The sequence below is a fragment of the Psammomys obesus genome, unplaced genomic scaffold (assembly GCF_907164565.1).
Source record: "Psammomys obesus unplaced genomic scaffold, mPsaObe1.curated_primary_1811, whole genome shotgun sequence".
NCBI lineage: Eukaryota > Metazoa > Chordata > Mammalia > Rodentia > Muridae > Psammomys > Psammomys obesus.
In genome coordinates, this window is record NW_026592510.1 from 13,706,080 (window position 1) to 13,725,672 (window position 19,593).

Genomic DNA, 19,593 nt, shown 5'->3' on the forward strand with positions numbered 1-19,593 from the left:
AGCAATCAATAACCTTGGCAATAGTCCTTGGCAATAGAACCTCTTTGGCCAATAACTTAATTATATTTAACCCATTTCTTTTTGTTTGTTTGCTTGTTTGGGTTTTGTTTTGGTGTGTGTGTGTGTTGAGATAGTATTTCTGTGTGTATCCCTGCCTGTCCTGGAACTTCCTCGCAGATCAGGATAGCCTTGAACTCAGAGAGATCCACCTGTCTTTGCCTCCCAAGTGCTGGGATTAAAGACATGTGCTGCCAAGCCTGGCTTATTTAACCCATTTCTGACAATTAAAGGTTTTACTTGGTGGCAAAGATGTTAATCGTTAAATGTATATACTATATAAATTGACAACATGACTGCTTTATGGTATGGTTAGGTGAAGGTTTTTATTGTAGATAAGAGGGAAAGGGAAAGAACAGCTGGAGGTATCTGAAAGAGTTCAGAACAGAGAGAGAAAGTAGTAAACTAAATATGGCCAGCACACTGGATCTTGCTCTGAGAGAAAGAAACAGATGCAGAGCAGAGAAGGAGAAAGAGGTGGAGAGAGAGAAAAGAAGAATGCAAAGAAAGGAGCAAGAGAGTGTACAGCCAAAATAGCAGGGTTATATAGAGAAATGAGAAGCTGGGAGGAGGGAAGCCCATGAGCTGAAGTTTAGGGCAGGAGAGGGGGTGAGAAGAGCTAGAATACAGGCACAGACGCTGAAATGTGTAACTTGTGATATACTGAGAGAGCTTGGAGGCCAGTGTGCACTTTGGTTTGCTAATAGGCACCACAGAAAGCCATTTGTCCCTTCTTCCAGTGATAAGGGGAAACACTGGCTCCTTTGGTACAGAGGAGTCAGCTTCACAAGTTCCTGAGAAATGCCGGCTTTTGTCTATCCACCAGAATTTGTGGAAACAGAGTTTCCTTTGGATGTGACACATGGCAGAGGTGGAACAGGAGAGTAGGAGGAAGAAAAGGATAGATGAACAGAAACAGAAACAATGAGAGATGCAAGCCCAAACACGATGTCTTGCTATCAGAGGAGAGCTAGGTGCTGAGAGAAGAGAAAATACATGCTGTTGTTTTTAACAAAAATCTCAGTTGTTCAATAAAGACTCAGGAGCCAGTGTGAAAGCCTGCTAGCTCAGAGAGGCAAAGAAAGCACCCAGCTTCATCCTTAGCTCCTTCTCTAGGCTGTCTTAAAAACCCCTCAAACTGAATGTCCCTCCCTCCTACTTCCTGTGCATCTCTCTATCCATCCTCTTGACTTCTTACTCTTTATAGTTTTTGTCTATGTTCACTTCCTGTCCACTGGTTGCATGCTCCCCTTCTTGACCTATGGGTGACTTTATCTAACCCTGCTTATAATATTCAAGCAGAAAGCTGTTGGATTAAAGGTGTGTGCGAGGGCTGAACCCCACCACAGATAGAAACAGTTTTGTCCAGTGAACAACACAATCTCCTGGTTCAAAGTGTGATCAAATACACTGTAACAATATATCAATGTTTTTCAAAAATAATCTAACACAAGATAATGCAATTGATACACTATGCTTACTGTAGATGTGATTGCTGTAGCTCTCACAAAGTCCTTTATGCCCATCCATTTACTGGCCAGGTAGGAGGCAACCCAGTGGCTTCTTGTCACTTAGAGAAATGTGGTTTTGGGAAATGTTGTAAGACTCTCTCTGCTTCAACTTTCTTTTCTATGGAGTGTGACTGGCCATGTGTGCTGGCCACACGCTCTGGCAGGGTGGTCAATATAGGTTCCCACTCTGTCTCCATAGCCTGTCTCTGTGTTGCCAACTTCAGCTTAAGAATAGAACTCTAAGCTCCCAACAGGTTTTGTTCTGACTTAATAGAAAATCCGCTCTCTTTGTAAGTTATCAAACAATATTTGAAAACCAGGAACTGTTCACAAAGACCTGAATATTAATCTTCTTTTGAATAATGGCTAGATCAGGTGGCTTCCAGCTGGCCTTATCAGTTCCCCAGAATACCTGGACTCCTGTTGCCTCCCTAGAACTAGCTCTCTTCATTCATTTATGTTACTTCCCTAACCCCTTGTGTAGTAGTTAGAAAACAAATGCTCCCCCATAGGCTCATTTATTTGAATTCTTTAGTTATCAAGGAGTGGCGATACTTGAGAAGGATTAAGAAGTATAGCCTTATTGAAATAGGTATGGCCTTGCTGGAGAAAGTGCGTCACTGGGGGTGGGCTTTGAGGTTTCAAAAGTCCATACCAGGCACGATCTCAGTATCTCTCTCTCTCCCTGCTGCCTGCAGATCCAGATGTAGAACTCTGAGCTCCATCTCCAGCAGCATGTCAGCCTGTGTGTCACTGCACTTTCCGCTATGATGATAATGGACCAAACTCTGAAACTGTAAGCCAGCCCCCATTAAATACTTTCCCTTAGAAGAGTTGCGGTGGTCATGGTTTCACTTCACAGTAATAGAACCTTGACTGAGAGTTCTTGATTATTCTGTACGGCTTTGTTCCACCTCACCAACACATTCTTTTCAAGTTACTTTCTCATTGGCCAGCTCCTATCTCCAAGGCAGAGGCTATGCCTCATTCACCTGGATTTCTTGCCCCTAGAATGATACCTGGTTCATATCAGGCACTCAGGAAACATTTGCTGAACTCACCTTCCCATGATACTGCCCAGGGATGAGAGGAAGGGAAAACCACGCACAGACAGGAATGTGGGTGCCTCAGACAGCTTCCGTGCTGGGGCGACACGGGGCATGTGCTGCAAGTGCAAATGCTGACTTGCTTTCTTCTTCCCCCAGGTAAACACCTCCCTGAGTTTCCTCCCGCTGTGGGAGAAGACACCAAGCAGTGACAGGAACTCCTGCAAGGAGCATCTCTTCAATAATAACAGTGGGCTTGGCCCAATCCCAGTGAGAAGCCAATGTGTTCAGACACAGAGAGCCAGTCATTTCCCCAGCATGTGCTGTAGGAAACCGGTTTTTAAAAAGCAGGCCTCATAAGGTGCTGCGGTGCACAGCCATCAGAGCCAGACATCTGGGATCCAATCCGGCTTATTGTCTAGAAGTATGAACTTGAGCAAGTCGACTGACCACTCTTGGCTTTGTCTTTATTTGTAAAATAATTATAATAACAACATCCACTTCACAGAGATATTGCATGAATTAAATGAGCAAAGGCATACTAGGTGTCTGGAATATGTTTATGTCAGATACACACACACACACACACCATCGGGACAAATGACTAAAACTTTTGCAGTGTTAGAGCTAGAAGTTCAAAGTCAAGAGATCTGCAAAGCTTGCTCCTTCAGGGCTCTTGGAGGAGGAGGGGGGAACGTGTTTTTCACCTCTTCCAGCTTCAAGGCTCCATACATTCCTAGAGCTGTGTCAGCCCAGTTCCTCTTCCATCTTTATGTGATTTGCTGCACGTGTCTGACTTCTCCTCCGTCTCCTACAACACTGATTTACCATTGACTCAGGTCACATCTGGAAACCCAGGGTGATCTCATCGCAACAGCCCTAATTTTATTACTTAAGCAGATAGCCTCTTTCCAAATAAGGTCACATTCACGGGCTTAAGGAGATGTACATATCTCTTTGTGGATATATATATATATATATATACCCTACCATAGCTCTTAAATCTGAGTGCTTTTTATTTTTTATTTTATTTTTATTTTTATTTTTTTTTAGCTGGAGCTTTATGTATGTTATTGATCCTTTACCTAAACTAAGTCTTGAGGGATAGGGTTCTGGGTCCCCGGACTCTGATCCTCCTTTTCTGAATAATAAGACAGTACTTCAGCTGTGTGGGCTCCATGCGTCATGACCAAAGGGCAAAGGCTGATGCACAGAACTCCTAGATTCTCTGGATTCTTTCCTCAACCCTCTGCCTACCTTCTGCAATATCTCTTCCTTCCTGTACACAGGTCTGTGGTGGGCACTGATGTGCTCCTTACACCCTCCACGAAAGGATCTGTCATCCCAGCCACTGGGAATACTCTCATCAAACAGTTTCCCACTATCTACTTCTGGTCAGCCTCAGCGTTGGGAGCCCTCTTGTTCAAGATCACTCTTTTCCCAAGAAAGGCCACCTCCAGTGACTAACAGAGCCTGGTCACTCCAGACTCTCATGGGGTTGATCAGATAGGCCTTTTTACCTGAGTTTCTTTAGAATAGGGTTTGTGGAGTTTGCATTCCAACTTGACTTCTCTTTTAGCCCGATCCTGCTGCCTTGTCCTTCTTTACATGGGTATCCATCCCAGGCCACCTCTTGCACATTGAACCACACATCAGGTGGCTGACCTACACCAGTGGCTGAGGGGCCATGCGATTCTACACTCAGCGGGAATTTTACTTCACTGAGTTTGTGCTAGTGTCTAATGATCCCATTTTCCTTAAGTGCCCATGGGTGGTTTGGCCTGGAAGTTTTAAATTGTGTTTTAACTATTTGGCTATCGTCCTAGGGTTTTGGAGGTTTTTCTTTTTAAACTTCCTTACAACTTTGGACACACAACACAAATCTAAGGCAATTCTAAATATTTCAAATATTCTATAGGTACTTGAGCAAAGGAGCACCTATTTGACAGTGGCTTGTGATTGACAGCAGCTGGTGAAGCAGAAAACAGTGTCTTGACATTCAGATGGACTCGTGTCTGTCTCTGAATGTTTACATCCATCAGAGAGCCTCTGAGCAAGAAGCCAAAGTGGAACATACGGCAAAGGAGGCTCCTGAGCTGCCTGGGCTATTCCTGTCGCTTCCACCTGCTGTCACTGGACTTTGTGCCTCAGTTTCCCCATTCATTATAAAGGGGCTCGTTGTGTTAGTCAACTTGCTGATGTTACCACAAATACCAGAGGTGACCAGCTTATGAAGAGGACGGCTTTTTTTAGGCTCACAGCTTTAGGTGGAGGTTTCTGCTCAAATCAGGGGAGGGAGCATGTGTCAAAGCAAAGCTGTTGAATTTATGGCCAAGATTTTGAAGAGAGAATGAGGAACAAGCTGGGATCTCACCACCCTTCTAAGAGCACACCCCAACAACCTGGGGACCTCTCAGAAGGCGCCACTTTTAATCTTCCATTATCTCTATACCACCAGGTTGGAAAACAACCTTTTAATGCAAGAGTCTTTCAGCAGCATTCCATATCTAAGCCATAATAACAGCCACACCAACCTCTTACAGAGACCAAATGAGATCATTTCTATCAAGTATGTGTAATAGTGCACATAACAAATGTCCACTCTTCCTTCCGACCTGAGGGAATGTATATAAACACAGTAAGTAGCATCCATCAAATAAGTTTCTGATCCTTAGAGTCCCAACTCAGAGAAAATTCATAAAAATATGTCTCAACTTCAAAAAAAAAAAAAAAAGGATCCCGAACACTTTTCCAAATTAAAGAGGTGATTATTGGGTTTTCCCCTGCTAAAGTGACACCGGCAGAGACCTATCGGGGCAGCGAGCCATCTCTGGGGAAGAGCATTTTGAATAGCTGGGATGGTGGTGCAGAGTCCTGCCAGGACACAGCTGCACTGCGGGGCAGGAGAGCAGCAACCCAAGTTGTTGAGGGTTTAGGAACAAGGAGGTAAGAAGTGGCTTGGTGAGACTGGACAGGTCCTTGTGAAAATTTTGGATTTTGGCAAGTGATGTGGGAAATCATTGGGTCTAGAGCAAGAGTAGCAGGGCCTTTCTTTCCGTATTGCAGGGAGGCCCTGGCAGCCCTACGTAGAAGGAAATGTGGTGGGCAAGGCAGAAGCAATGGAAAGAGCAGGCCCAGGAGGCCCAGGTGGTGTCCCACAACAATCAAAACACCAGCACCGCTCCATGGGGGCCGCGTGTGAACACGGAGCAGGTTCGTATCTGGCGCTGGGGTCAGTCCTGAACAGGCAAGATATAGCACTGTGGTGGCAGTCAGACAAGACCCTCAGCTCTGAAGGTTTTCTGTCCTCGGCAGCTGGAAAAATAACTCTGTTAACTAAGAAGAAGAGGAAGTTAGAGATCATGAGCCCTTCTCCTGAGACCTGGTAAGTACTAGAGAACTCGCAAGCATCCACGTGGAAACGGTCAGGCGACAAGGAGGCGGAGCCCGTGGCTGCTAGGATAGTATCCAGAGTCCTCAACCTACCTACGCTTATATTTAAATGTGAGAGAGAGAGAGCGGGTAAAACACTGAGGGGAAGGGTCAGAAAAGGAAGGGGGCAGGGAGTGTTAAAGGAAGAGCTTTAGTCACTCTAGTGTCAAGGGTCAGGGAAAGGGGGCATCTAGACCTCGGGAGACAGCTGCTGTGGAAGGTAGAGAAAGCAGGCTCGAGAGGTCAAACTGATGGCGGGGAGCCGAGCTGACAGCTGAACAGGAGTGTTTTAGACCAGTGGCCCTCAGAATGTGGCTCCAGGCCAAGCGCAGCTGGAAGTTGGTTAGAGATGTACAGAGTGAGGAGTCCCATCCCAGAAGTACTGGAGCGGGGACTCAAGCGTGGAGCTCTTTGGGGGCATTAAAAACAAACCCTACTGTAGTCACAGGGCTGCCCGCACAAACTTACAGAGAAGATTAAGAAGCAGGAAAAACTAATTTCCTGGGTGAGAACTTTGTTGAAGACTCACTCAGGTTCAACCTTTTAACAAATAGGTCTCACGGAAGTGACACCCTCCCTCCCCACAAGACCTTCCACAAGGATGGCTGTTTGCAAAAGAGGAATGCCCCCCACCCCCATTTTCACTGGACCAGGGAATGCTGAGAACCAAGCATGCCAGACATTCTTCTGGCTAAAAACAGGGGGTGCTATTCCAGGGTTAGCGACACTGGGTCATTAATTCCGAACACTCTGAGAATTAAAGCTTATCCCACCCCCACGATATCCAAAATTTCCTCTAGAAAGCCCTAAGAGAATTTCAATCCCTTCCATTCTGAGGAAAGGTGGTTTAAAATTAGGGTCAGCCCTGAGAGATTGACAAGCTAGATAGATGCTGGGAAGACTGTCCCCTGAAATAAGCTGTTTCCCACCGCGGATGGGCGGGGCAGGAGCCTCTGGTCACAGCCCAGCAGAGGGACAGCCTCTTCCAAGTGTGTGCAAGAGGTCTGGTCCCCAGCTTTAAAATTCTGGACCAAGGCACCGCGTGCTGACCTCTTCTCTCCCCCACCCCAATGCTGGCTGGCCCTTCCCAAGCGTGCAGTTGTCTCCTCCCTGTCCAGCCCTGCGGTCGTCCCGAGCCCAGCTGGGCTACAGTGGCCAAGTGCTGCAGCCCTGCGTAGCGCGCTCTGCACACAGGCGCCTTGGCTTGCGGCTCCTCTGGCTCTAAGAAGTTGAGCAGCCTGTGGCATCTCTGTCAGATTCCCAGCTCCTTTCCTCGCACTCTCCCTTCTCTCCCTTCCCTCGGAGCCGCGCGTCCTAGTGAGCCAGCCAGCCCCCCCCCGGCAGGGTCCTCCTGCTTGAAGTGCAACAATGCTGTTAGAGGGAGTCCTGCTGGTAGCACAAGGTAAGAACCGACGGGAGACCCCCTGAGGCGTCCTGGCAACTAGCCTCCACTCGGGCTGTCAGGGTGGGGCTTTCGGTGTTGCCTCAGCCATCCAACGGCTCTTCTGGATCATTTTCAGCTACTGAGCTCCGTGCCCTGGTGAAGCCTGGGATGGGGGTGGGCGTGGAGCTGCGCGAAGGAGGGTCCCGAAAGTGCTGAGGAAGGCCATGCATTCTTCTCTCCCTCTTTCCGGCGTGCCCCCCCTCCCCAACTTTTACCAGGTAGTCCCCAGGGCTGGTGTAAGGTTGCCAGGCAGAAACCCAAACTGAAAGTCCCTTTGTGCCCGCAGCCTTGCAGCTTGCCAGTGCCCTGGACCTGTCCGCCGGCTCCTGTGCCTTTGAAGAAGGCACTTGTGGCTTTGACTCGGTGTTTGAATTTCTGCCTTGGATTTTAAATGAAGAAGGTAAGGAGGCTTCATGGAAGGGTGACGGCCCGAGGTGAACTTTCTTCATGCTTTCATCCCCTCAGCCCCCGGAAGTAAAGTTATCTTGGAATCAGTTCCCTTTGGGAGGAAAAGTGAGTCACGAAGCCTCCTTCCAACCCTCCAGTAGCAAGGAGAGGCCAGGGAAACCACGGGGAAGAGGATGGTTGTGTACCTGGCTCCCAGCATGCGCTCCTAAAGGGACAAAGGGGGATTCTGCTAATGATTGTCACCCACCAGCCATGTGCCCCCTGCAGGCCGATAGTTTTGCTGGCCCTTTGCAAGACTGAGCAGAGAAAGTCAAATGCAACTAGTTCTTAGGAAGCTTGCAGGAATGTTTCCACACTGGTGTGAGGGTCCTCACACTAAGACGCTTAGGTCCACCCCACAGCGGGTTTGCCGGTGATTCATCCTTTCGCGCCCAGTGTCTGTTTCAGCATCGGACTAAAGAGTGAACTCCACCGCTGAGTGTCCGAAGCCGCTGGGCCGGGGCCAGTGAGTCACTGTTTCATTGCTCTGAACCACTTGGGTCCCTGTGACAAAGCTTACATGAAAAGGAGTCTGATGTGTCTTCTTAACTTCCATTATTACAGTATAAACATTCCAATAACAGGCGCTGCTGCCCTTTCCTTTCCTTTCTCTGCTCTTGTCGCCATCATTTTGGAGCTTGATCCTGTGGACCATTTATTTGGGCTTGGAGTAGACTCCTTCAAAAGATATGCTGCCATGAAGGAAGCCAGCTGACCTTTCTCCCAACTCACTTTTCCTCAAGTCATCCAGCCTGGCTCCCTGGAACAGGACCCTTGCTTAGGATGTAGAAACTGTCGCCACACCTCTCCCCGATCATATTTCTTTGAAAGACTTACCTACATGAGCTTTCCTGACCCCCACAGGTGGCTGGTAATAGCATTCATATGAGATTCTGAGCCTTCATTTCTTTTTTTTCTTTTTGGTTTTTTGAGACAGGGTTTCTCTGTGTACCCTTGGCTGTCTTCGACTCGCTTGATAGACCAGGCTGTCCTTGAGCTCACAGAGCTCTGCCTGCCTCTGCCTCTCAGAGTGCTGGCATTACATGTGTGTGCCACCAAGCCCGGCTGAGAATCTGAGCCATCGTATAGTCACATGGTTGACTGAGCGACCAGCATTGAACTGTTCAGCTAGGGAAAGAAACCAGAAGGAACTGAATCGTTGATTACCTTTGTTTCTAACACCTGCAGTTCATTTAGGTTTACATGAGAAAGATCAACTCTTTGTTGAGGGGGTCCCTACCTTGCGGGTGTCTTTAGAAAAGACTTCAAGAACACCATCCCACTCTATTCTCTTATTGGTTTTGAAACATCATGAAATATGGCTCTACCTATGTTATGGCAGTGACTTTGGGAGCACTATTTTCTAGTTTGCAAGGCTTCTCAAAGGTACACACATGCACACATGCATGCAGACATGCACACACACACACACACACACACACACACACACACACACACACACGTTTATACCTAAACCTATGTTTTAGCCCCAAGCAAGGCCAGGATAGAAATGAGCCACTCACATAGACCCAAGAGTGAATGCTTCCTGAATCTTGTACTCTAAGCTCACTTATCTAAGCTGCTGTGTCCCTGGAGAAAAAGAAAGAAAGAAATGGATATATCTCTCTCACAACCATTAGTCTGAGTCCCTCAGTGCTCTCTTTGGCCTCCTGTCAGATCAAAACTACCTCCAGTCCAAAAACCTGGGTGAGCATGCAACTGCCTGGTGAACCCAGGCTAGGGGGGAGCACAGCACTGAGCTGGTGTCTCTACATCCCCACCAGGGAAAACAGGAAGACCTTATAGGAATAGGTGACTAGAGTTTAATCACAGAATAGAAACACTGTGGCTCTCCCATTTTCTTTCATGTAGCCACTGCTTTCTAGGCTGGAGGCTAGGACCCCTAACTTGGCTGGAAGACATTAATTTGTCCTGTTCTGAGGACTCTGGGGCAGAATAGTCAAGCTAGGCTTCCATCCTGCTGATCAAAGTCGCAGACTCCAGGGCAGTAAGGCAGACGCGTGCCAACTGCTGAACTTGCTTGCCCTGAAGTGATCACTGAGAATTCCCCTTATTCTAGATTTGGAAATTAAAATGATAAAATTGTCCCAGGCTGAAATTTGGGAAGCTAATTGGAAAGTCTCCTCTTTACCGCAGAGACTCTTTGAAACAGATTCCAGACACCCCTGTATGCTGCATCCACCAAGAGAGCCATGAATGGTCACAGACTTTACTCACAAGTCCTTGAACATGAAAAGCACTTCCTCTATGTCCTTGGTCAGCAGGCTAACCTGCATGAGGAGAGCAATGCCAATGCCCAGTGAAGAGTGAATTCCAGAAATCATTTTGTAAAACTAAATTTCCTGAAGCATCTCATGCCACAGAATCACTTCCTTGCTATGTGAAACTATGTGAAACCCATTTCTTGATTTATCTGAGTGTTAGATCTCTACACATTTCTGACTACCTGGCTCACAGTCATTTTATATATGCATATATATTAATTTTTCCTACTTGTTGAAGGAGGTGACATTATGTCAAACTCAAATTGGAACTTGCTCTGATATCTTGGGCTTGAATTCAGTCTTAGGAAATAAGAGCCCCATTTTATACTATAAAAATGTCTTATTTTTTTATTATTAATTACAGTTTATTCACTTTGTATCCCACCTGTAGCTCCCTCTCTCTTCCCCTCCCAATCCCACCCTCTCTCCCTCTTCTCCACCCACATCCCCCTGCCAGTCCACTGATAGGGGAGTTCCGCCTCCCCTTCCATCTGATCCTGCTCTATCAGGTCTCATCATGAGTGGCTGCATTGTCTTCCTCAGTGGCCTGGTAAGGCTGCACCCAATTGAGGGGGAGGTGATCAAAGAGCAGGCCAATCAGTTCATGTCAGAGACTGTCCCTGTTCCCATTACTAGGGAACCCACTTGGACACTGACCTGCCATGGGCTACATCTGTGCAGGGGTTCTAGATTATCTCCACGAATGGTCCTTGGTTGGAGTATCAGTCTCAGAAAACACCCCTATGTTCAGAATTTTTGTTTCTGTTGCTCTCCTAGTGGAGCTCCTGTCCCCTCCAGGTTTTGCTATCTCCCCCTTCTTTCATAAGATTCTCTGTACTCTGCCCAAAGTTTGGCTATGAGCCTCAGCATCTGCTTTGATACCCTGCAGGATAGACTCTTTCAGAGGCCCTCTGTGGTAGGCTCCTATCCTGCTCCTTGTTTTCTCCCTCTTCTGATGTCCATCCTCTTTGCCTTTCTGAATGAGGATTTATCTTTAACAAAATCATCTTTATTCATTCCTCATTCAGAGACTTATTGGCTCCCTGTTGAGCAACAATCCTCAGTAAAAATCGAGGCTGTCTCTTCTGTTTTCCCCCTGACAGTGGTAAGAGCAGAAGCCTTTGGCTGAAGATTCTTGGAGACCAGACAGTTGGCCTCATCACAGTTCAGATCAGCAATTGAGTGGGCTTTGATTTTGGCTTAGGATCTTAAACTTCACTCTCTAAGAAGAAGCCATTAGCTGAGTGCTGGGAAGAAGAACAAAACCAAGCATGAGAAGTGCCACTCTTTCACTTGGGAGAAGGAGGTGGATGTGGGGATGACTCTGGTTAGGAGGAAGTAAAAGGAAAGCTCAAAACATTTACAAGGAAGACCTGCTTGGAGTTTCCTGAATAGTGTCCAAGGAGAGAGAAAATTTCCAATACAAGAAACAGGTGGGTGGCTTTTGTACCTCAGAGAGAAGGACAGCGTGGAAGCTGGGAAAGCATGACCAGGGATAGGGTGGGGGCATGCAGAGTGCCATAAGATCTCACTGTAATGATAGGCATGCATCTCTCTGATACTCCCTTCCAGGTTCTTTCCCCATCTTTTAGGGGTACTCCGCATTGGTCATCTGAGTTTCACTTCTGCATACAGTCATGTGCCAGTTATTACTAATAGTGTTAAATCCTGCCTGATTCTTCTTGCGACCCAGCTGGACCCAGTGTCTGGCAAGGATCCCAAAGGGACTTTATGGAAGAAAAAAACACACTTTTCTTCACTATGCCGAACTTGGAAGGCAGTTATAACATCCCACCCAGACATGGCCCAGTGGCTAAGGAAGCTCCTGTCCCCATTGGTCTTGCATTGCCTCTGCTGACTGTTTTTTTGTGGAGTCTTCCCAGAAGAGGCTCCACTCATTCACAACCAGGCTGAATAGAGGCTGGAAACCAGAACAAGTCTAGAATGTTCCTTAGGTGCCTCTCAAAAAGATACTGACTGCAGAAATTTGACTAAACTGTTCTTGCTGCATCAGATGAGATGCAGCTCTTTGAAGTTATCCCGGTGTTCCTGCTGCTAGTTTGAGCATAACTGTGTGATCTAGGCCTGAGCAGCCTGAATCCTGCTTAGGCTCCACATATGGTATAAGAGTTAGACTTCAGAAGTTGTTCAGCACAGGCTGTCTGTTTTTCACACTGTAGCCCAGACAGGTTGATACTCATAGTTGGGAACAAAGTCCATGGCAATCCTGGGGCAAGACCCTGTCCCACCTGCTTAATACCATTTCTTTTCTCTGCATAGCTGGTAAACAGCCTCTTTCCACTGAGCCCTGGCTTCCAAGCCTCACAGTGTTGGTAACACTTCATCAGAGATCCAGGTGTATGTTTAACAAGTGGAACAGCACAGATTCTCAAATGTAATGTCTGGGGCCTATGAAACTCACAGAGAACTACATTCGATATTATTTAAGCATATATATTTATATCGGTAGATAGATAGATAGATACATAGATATATAGATACATAGATAGATATAAAGATATATCCAATTTGTAAGACCTGAATACAGTATTCATTATGTAGGAAAGCTCTTGGTCCACATTTAGAACTCAACACATAGTTAAATGAATGAATCTAGCATCTGACCATGAAAATGTTTCTATGTCTTTTTTTTTTTTTCATGTTCTGCTATTTTTTCTTTGCCTCTAATGCCAGTTCCTTATTATGAAATGCAGCTTGAAAAGGTTTCTAGAAGCCAAGATGGCCAGCTTGTATTAGAATCAGGCACGGTTCCTTCAAGGGTAGTTGTCTTTGTTAGGGTCTTTATTACTGCTGTGACCAAACACCATGACTAAAAGCAAGCTGGGGAGGGAAGGGTTTATTTGGCTTATGCTTCCTAATCATAGTCCATCACTGGAGGAAGTCAGGACAGGAACTCAAGCAAAGAAGGAACCCAGAGGCAGGAGCTGAGACAGAGGCCATGAAGGGGTGTTTCTTACTGGCTTGCTCTTCAAAGCTTGCTGGCCCAGCCTACTTTCATATAGAACCAGCCTAGTGATAGCACCTCCCACAATGGACTGTGCCCTCCCTCATCAACCACTAATTAGGAAAATGCTCTACAGGCTTGCTTATAGCCTGGTGTTATGAAGGCATTTTCTCAGCTGAGGGTCCCTCCTCTCGGATGACTTTAGCTTCTGTCAAATTAACATAAAACTATCCTGCACAGAAGGCTTGGTTATTTTTGCCTCAAAATAGGCATGCAGGAGCTGGAGAGATGGTTCAATGGCTAAGAGCACTGTCTCATTTTCAGACTCCGTGAGTTCAGTTTCCAGCACCCACATGGCAGTTCGTGACAATCTATAACTGCAGTTCCAGGAGATCTGTTGCCCTCTTCCGGCCTCCACGGGCACTGCACTATGTGGTGCGCAGACCAGATTTGTGTCTCAGCAACATTACACACATTATACATTCGTTCTTCTAACTCATTCTTCCCGGACAGCTTCTGGGGTGCGAAGGATGCGAAGGGCACTCTAGCTGTCTGTTGCTTATAGCTCTGTTGTTTGCTTTCCATTATAGCCAGAAGGTGAACTTGCTTATCATTTCTCCTATGTTAAGCCTTCCTGAGCTTCACCTAACTTCTGTGGGCCTGGAAGATAATGTGTGTGCCTCACAGCCCGTAGTCTCTTTCAGCAGCTCTTTTTCTAATTTTTTTTTCATTATAACTCATCACTTGCTCTCTTCCCTTTACTCTTCCTCCCACCCAGCTTGTTTGTCATGTATCTGCTTCACAGAGCTGGGGCCTGAGCCTCAGTTGGTTCTTGTTGATGATGCTGCTGGCCCTCCTTGAGGCTCCCAGCTGTGCTGATGGTCCCTCCTTAGCTTTACACAGGCCTCTAACCTTGGCCTTCCCATCTTTCAGCCTGCTTAGGAGATGTCCTTACTGATCACTCCTCTTGGAATTCAGCCTGGAAAGCTTCTGACAGCCTGCCTAGCTTATGGGCTAGAGGCTCTCAGTATGGGCAGCCTCTCTCTAGAACACAGTCCAGGCTGAGTTCCTCCCCTCAGATTAGACTGTTGACCAGGGAGCTGTTCTCTGGATCCTGGACCTCTCCCCAAGAGATGTCTGGGGATTTTTTAGGATGTTTCCTTCTCTCGATTACAGAAGTCATCCAAGGTCACAGAATGCCGTCATGGTGACTATATGCTTGCTTTTCCATGCTCAAGTTTCTGAACCTACAATGACTATATTTGTAACTTGTGTGTTGGGATATAATATTTAACAAAAATTCTGACTCTTCCTGGATGTGGTGGTTTATTCTATCATTCAAGAGACTGAGCGTTCAAAACCCGCCTGGGCTGTAGCATAAGTTCCAGGAATGAGACTATATTTCAACAAAAGCAGAAGGAGATAGGAGGAAGGGGAGGAAGTCTCTTTTTTAAAGTTTTATTTATTTTAATTTCATGTGTATGGATGTTTTGTCTGCATGTTTTTCTGTGCACCATGTGGATCCAGAACCCATGTCCAGAAGAGAGTGTCAGATCCCCTGGCACTGCAGTTACAGATGGATGTGCTGGGAATCGAACCCAGGTTGTCTGAAGAACAGCCAGTGTTCCGAACCACTGAGCCACCTCCTAAGTTTTTATCCTTACAATATCAGTGTTTTTTTAATTAGGTTACCCAAAGCATGGTCCTATTTCTATCTTACGCAACAAACTTCATGTTCGAGAATTTGAGTGAGATTCAGCTATGCTAATAGAGGTTTGGGCATTTCAAGAAATAGAGCGAGCTGGTAATGAACTCTTCTCAGGCAATTCAGTTGAAAAAGCCTGATTTCCACACCTGTCAAGTTTTCAAATACGCTTCCTCAATTTTTCATATGCTTACCCAATCAAGTATACCAAAAAAAAAAAAAAATGTATTTACTCTGGCGTGGAGTCTTGATGTGTTTGACTGTCTATCAACTAAAAGAGGTCATGCTGTTGCATGGTAAAGAACACATGGCTAGTGACATATGAAGAAGTTACTTAAGAGCAAGAAACTCTTGTGTGTCTGAAATCCCTGTCCTGAATGCCCCATTCCTGCTCTATCTCACCTACACATTCGCTCTCAACACTGGCTGGACAGCACCTGAACATCTCTTTTCAAGTAGTCATGTCCAGCTCCTTTTCCAAGGAATCTTGATTTATTTGGTCAGAAAACAGACCAGGCTTCACATTGTTAAATAAACTGACTGGCTGGCTGACAGGCTGACCGTCAGAGTGCCACCCATCTGTGGCTGAGAACTGGACATGGGAATGACTGCCGTCCCGCAGCTATAGCGAAGAACAGACAGCATCTTCTTAGAAAACCATTGATGACTATCATCTGTCCCTAAAGTGCCTAGCTCGGCATGCACAGTCCCTCATGATCTGTGTCAAATTACACTTCTACCTTTTTCTTCCATTGATCTCTCGTACACTGTTATTGTCTATGTCTCTGTTTGTCCTGTTCTCTGCACCTGGCTTTCTATTCTCTTGTCCTATGCTTGCCTACTTTAAATGCTGCCATGGCTTGATCATGGTTTGATTATTTAATTATTTATCTCCAGCGGGAGGGTATGAGTGTTAAAGGATTGTACTCTAGTGTATAAAATTAGGAGAGTGTTGTGGAATCTGGGAAGTCTTTAGGTGCTGGGAACATATCCTTGGAAGGGATTGGAGGATCCTGCCTGTCCTTTCTCTCACTGTGTCAGTTTCAGATATGACTGGTTTGCTCTTTTGTGTCCTCCTACCATGATATGATGTCATCAAGAGGTCACATGAATAAGGCTACCTGATCTTGGTCTTGAATCTTCAGGAAGTACAAACTAAGTTATATATATGTAAAACTAGTTGCCTCTAGTATTTTATTGTAATACGGCAAAGCTGACTAACACAAATGCTGTAAGGGCTTTGAAATCCCAGTTATCGCAGATGAATGAGGCATTTTTCCTCCCCTCCCTTTTCCCAGAGCTCTCCACTTTCCATCCTGTAAATTCTTCTTATTAGAGTTCCTCCTATTGCAGTCTCCACTCCTTCACCTCATCAGAGGCTAATGAAGAGTACATGGCATTAGCAAATACCCTGAACCTAATCAATCTCTGATGTCCTTTAGAGAGTAGATAGAAAAACAAAAACCCTCAACAGTCTTCCTTGTAGTGAAAGTGGCTTTTGATAGTGTTTACTAGTTCATCCTACCGGATGAATTCAAAGGCTTTAGAGACTCACATCGTAATTTACAAATGGAGCAGTGAAGCGGCATCTGGATTAACTCACCCATGCCTTGTCTGGACATGTCAGTGGACAAACAGTTCTTGGGTTACTCTTCGTCAAGGCTGCGCAAATGCCTTGACCCCCTGCCATCATACACAACTACAGTGTGGTCTTGATAGCACTCCTGCTGGCTCTGAGAAGTAGTTTTGGCCAAAGATTTTATTAGACTTTGAACTAGCTGTTGGAATTAGTGTTTCTAAAGAGTTCAAGTGTGAGACGTCAGTAGTACCCATTTTGATGGAGAGAAGCAGAGATGGAGGGAGTCCATACGTAGAGAGGTGACGGCTGGGGAAACCAGAGGATACAGTCTGCAGTCAGTAAGATCTGCTGGAATGTCAGATTTCTCTGTTTCTTGAGAAAGTGAAGTGCACTTGGCAGACTCTGAGGCTAAGAATGAAACAATGAATAATCAAGCAGTTTAATGCTGGAAGTCTGTAGTATCATGACTGAATCCTATCCTATAGGAAAGGGCTGTTAAAGAATATTTATCCTATCAGCAAGCTTTTGAGTGTCCACTGGGAGCTATTTTGGTAGGTGGAGGACACACTGTATAGGTAGGTGTTTGTGGAATTCATAGACACGGGTTCTGTCCTTAGTGGCAGTCATAGACCAATGTATCCATAACTCATGGAAGAGATTAGAAAGAACTCTGTACAGTCACAGACTGCAGCTGCAAATGACATTTAAGTAAAACAAAAGGAAACTTCCTTAAAGAGACTCAGTTAGCTCCCAAAACCAATAAGCTTTCTAGAGGGATATATTTGAATGGGAGCAGAGATGTAAGATGTTCCTAGAACTATTTATATGACTTTCCCATTAGACATGAGTTATGTGATACCTAGACCTGTGTGTTTAGTAGCTATGAGGGAGATCCACGTAGCTATCCACATAGCTATCCACGTAGGGGGATCTTAAAACAGGGATGCTACCTGAGGACTGTTCAGTGGTCTGAGAAGAGATGCAGGGAGGAACTAGAGTGGAGGAATCGTGTGTGAAAGGGGAGAAATGAGTAAAATACTACAAGAGGGATTCAGTTTGCAGTGCTAGATGTTCTTGGATGCCAATAACAAGGGCAGTGACCCCCAGATTTCTAGTTCAGGAAGGTGGTACTAAGATTTGGAACACACACAAGAGGAACATTATGTTCAGGGTAGGAAAGGACATTGTATCTTCTAAGTCAGCTCCAGTTAGCCTGCTGAGAGGTTCTGGCACCTCCTTCATGTCAAGTGCCTGGGTCTGGCAGAGTCGGTGTGAGAAGAGACAAATCCTTTCTCACCTCCAGAATATTCAAATTTTGGTCTGTGTATTTGGTTTGAATACACATTGAGATAGTGAGGAACAATGCAAAAATCACAAACTTTGGCACTGAAATGGATTAGTAAGGAACTTAGTGATTTGTCCCAAGCCCCCTACCCCAGCACCGTGTTCTACATGTCCAGTTGGATGATATATTTCATTGGCAGACCACAATTATAGGACCTAATGACAAAGTGAAATATCCTTTCTGACAATTTGCTTTCCCACAGACCACCTCTTCAAACCACCTAAGGTTGCATGAACAACAAGAATTTATTATGCAAATATTAACAGTAATGGCAGCATTTGTCATGATAGTCTCAGATTACAGTCTCCTGCTTTAACATTTCTGCGGTAACATGTATCCATTTGTTTGTTCACTGCTATGTGGTCAAAACCCAGATGATCCTCTAGTGCCAAGATTTCACAGATCTAAAACACAGACAGAGATAAGTACAACAGACTATCTCTGGAATGGACTCAGAAGTATGCCACGTGATGCTACCTTAAAAAACTGCATTATAGCTGGAATGAACTTTAAATTGCTGGATTTTTTTTTTGCATTTTTTGATGCTTCCCTATCAGACCTCATCATCTTTAATTTTTCTTTTTACTCATTCACTCTGTACACTCACACGGTCATCTGAGAAAACTTAGGTTCTTTGGATAATAACTGCTTTCAGGAACTCTGAAGTATTTACCAGAGAACAGTTGCCCATGATCCGGAATTTTTAAAAAAGCTAGGGTACATGTATTGTGAGACCAATGTCTTCACTCTAACTTGGTTATGATACTAAGCTTACCATCAGTGCTCTAAACTGATGAAGAAACTCTGAGTGGAGGAGGAAGATGAGTGTTCAGCTGTCACGTCAAAAGAAGCAGCAGCATTTTAGTAGCATCCATTCTTATTTAAGCCTTCCATTGAGTTTACACGATATACTCTGCTCACACTGATGTGGCTGAAGAACTGGTATTGAGTTATAGTATAAGCAGAACATAAAATGTGGTATTTGATGCATGTCAATAAAGGAATGACCTGCCCTTGTTCTCCAGAGAATGGAAATGGGAAGTTAAACAACCTTTGTATTCCAAAATAGGGTCCCAAAACGTTTTTGTAATTTTCATTAAAATTATTAGGAGGTTTGGAGGTAATAGTTAATCTATCTTCCAATACTGCTTAATATTGCACTGAATAAATGGTGCAAGTTGTCAGTGGATGAATGCTCAACTAATAGCTCTCCTGATAATTGGCTTATTTTTCTTCAGGAAGGTTTCAGAAACCAATGGGGTAAAAATAATCTGAAAGTCATTTGCAGTCTGGGACAGACAGTGGCCACAGAATCACCAAGCATACAAATAGCCAAAATCTTGATCCCAGAGGATGGAGTCACCTAAGGAGAATACATTAGGTGATAGCAACAGGAGGCCAAGGACGGAGCTGTACACTCACACTTAAGGACTAGAGATAGGAAGAAGATAAAGGCATGAAAGAAGAAGAAGGAATGAGGCATGTATTCAGGGAAGTGGGAAAGAGAAAGGTACAGAAGCCGAAGGGGTTCTGCCAATGAGAGGATTCAGCCAAGCTCATCCAGTACAGCACAGGGAGGATGTCCTACAGCTTGACCACTAGGCTTGACCATTCATAGAGCACGGGTGCTCAGCAGCTGCATTTTCAGTGGGATACCAGGGACGGAAGCAGAACACATTGAGTGATACCTATTGCTGTTTGGTGAAAATTTCCCAGCAAAACCATTTGAATATTAGAAGAGAGATTCGGTTATTGTTTTGTTTTGTTTTCTTTTGAC

General features: G+C 45.3%; 1 protein-coding gene and 1 pseudogene across 1 annotated transcript in view; both read left to right on the forward strand.

The window, feature by feature from the left end:
• Window positions 1-7,275: 7,275 nt before the first annotated feature.
• Mamdc2 (MAM domain containing 2) overlaps window positions 7,276-19,593 on the forward strand; it is a 151,747-nt gene continuing 139,429 nt past the window's right edge. The window contains exons 1-2 of the mRNA XM_055613915.1: window positions 7,276-7,448; window positions 7,777-7,890. Coding sequence (XP_055469890.1) covers window positions 7,415-7,448; window positions 7,777-7,890 — 148 coding nt within the window. The 5' untranslated portion in view covers window positions 7,276-7,414. The remainder of the gene's footprint in view (window positions 7,449-7,776; window positions 7,891-19,593) is intronic.
• Window positions 17,834-18,287, forward strand: LOC129681929 (ubiquitin-conjugating enzyme E2 D3-like; annotated as a pseudogene).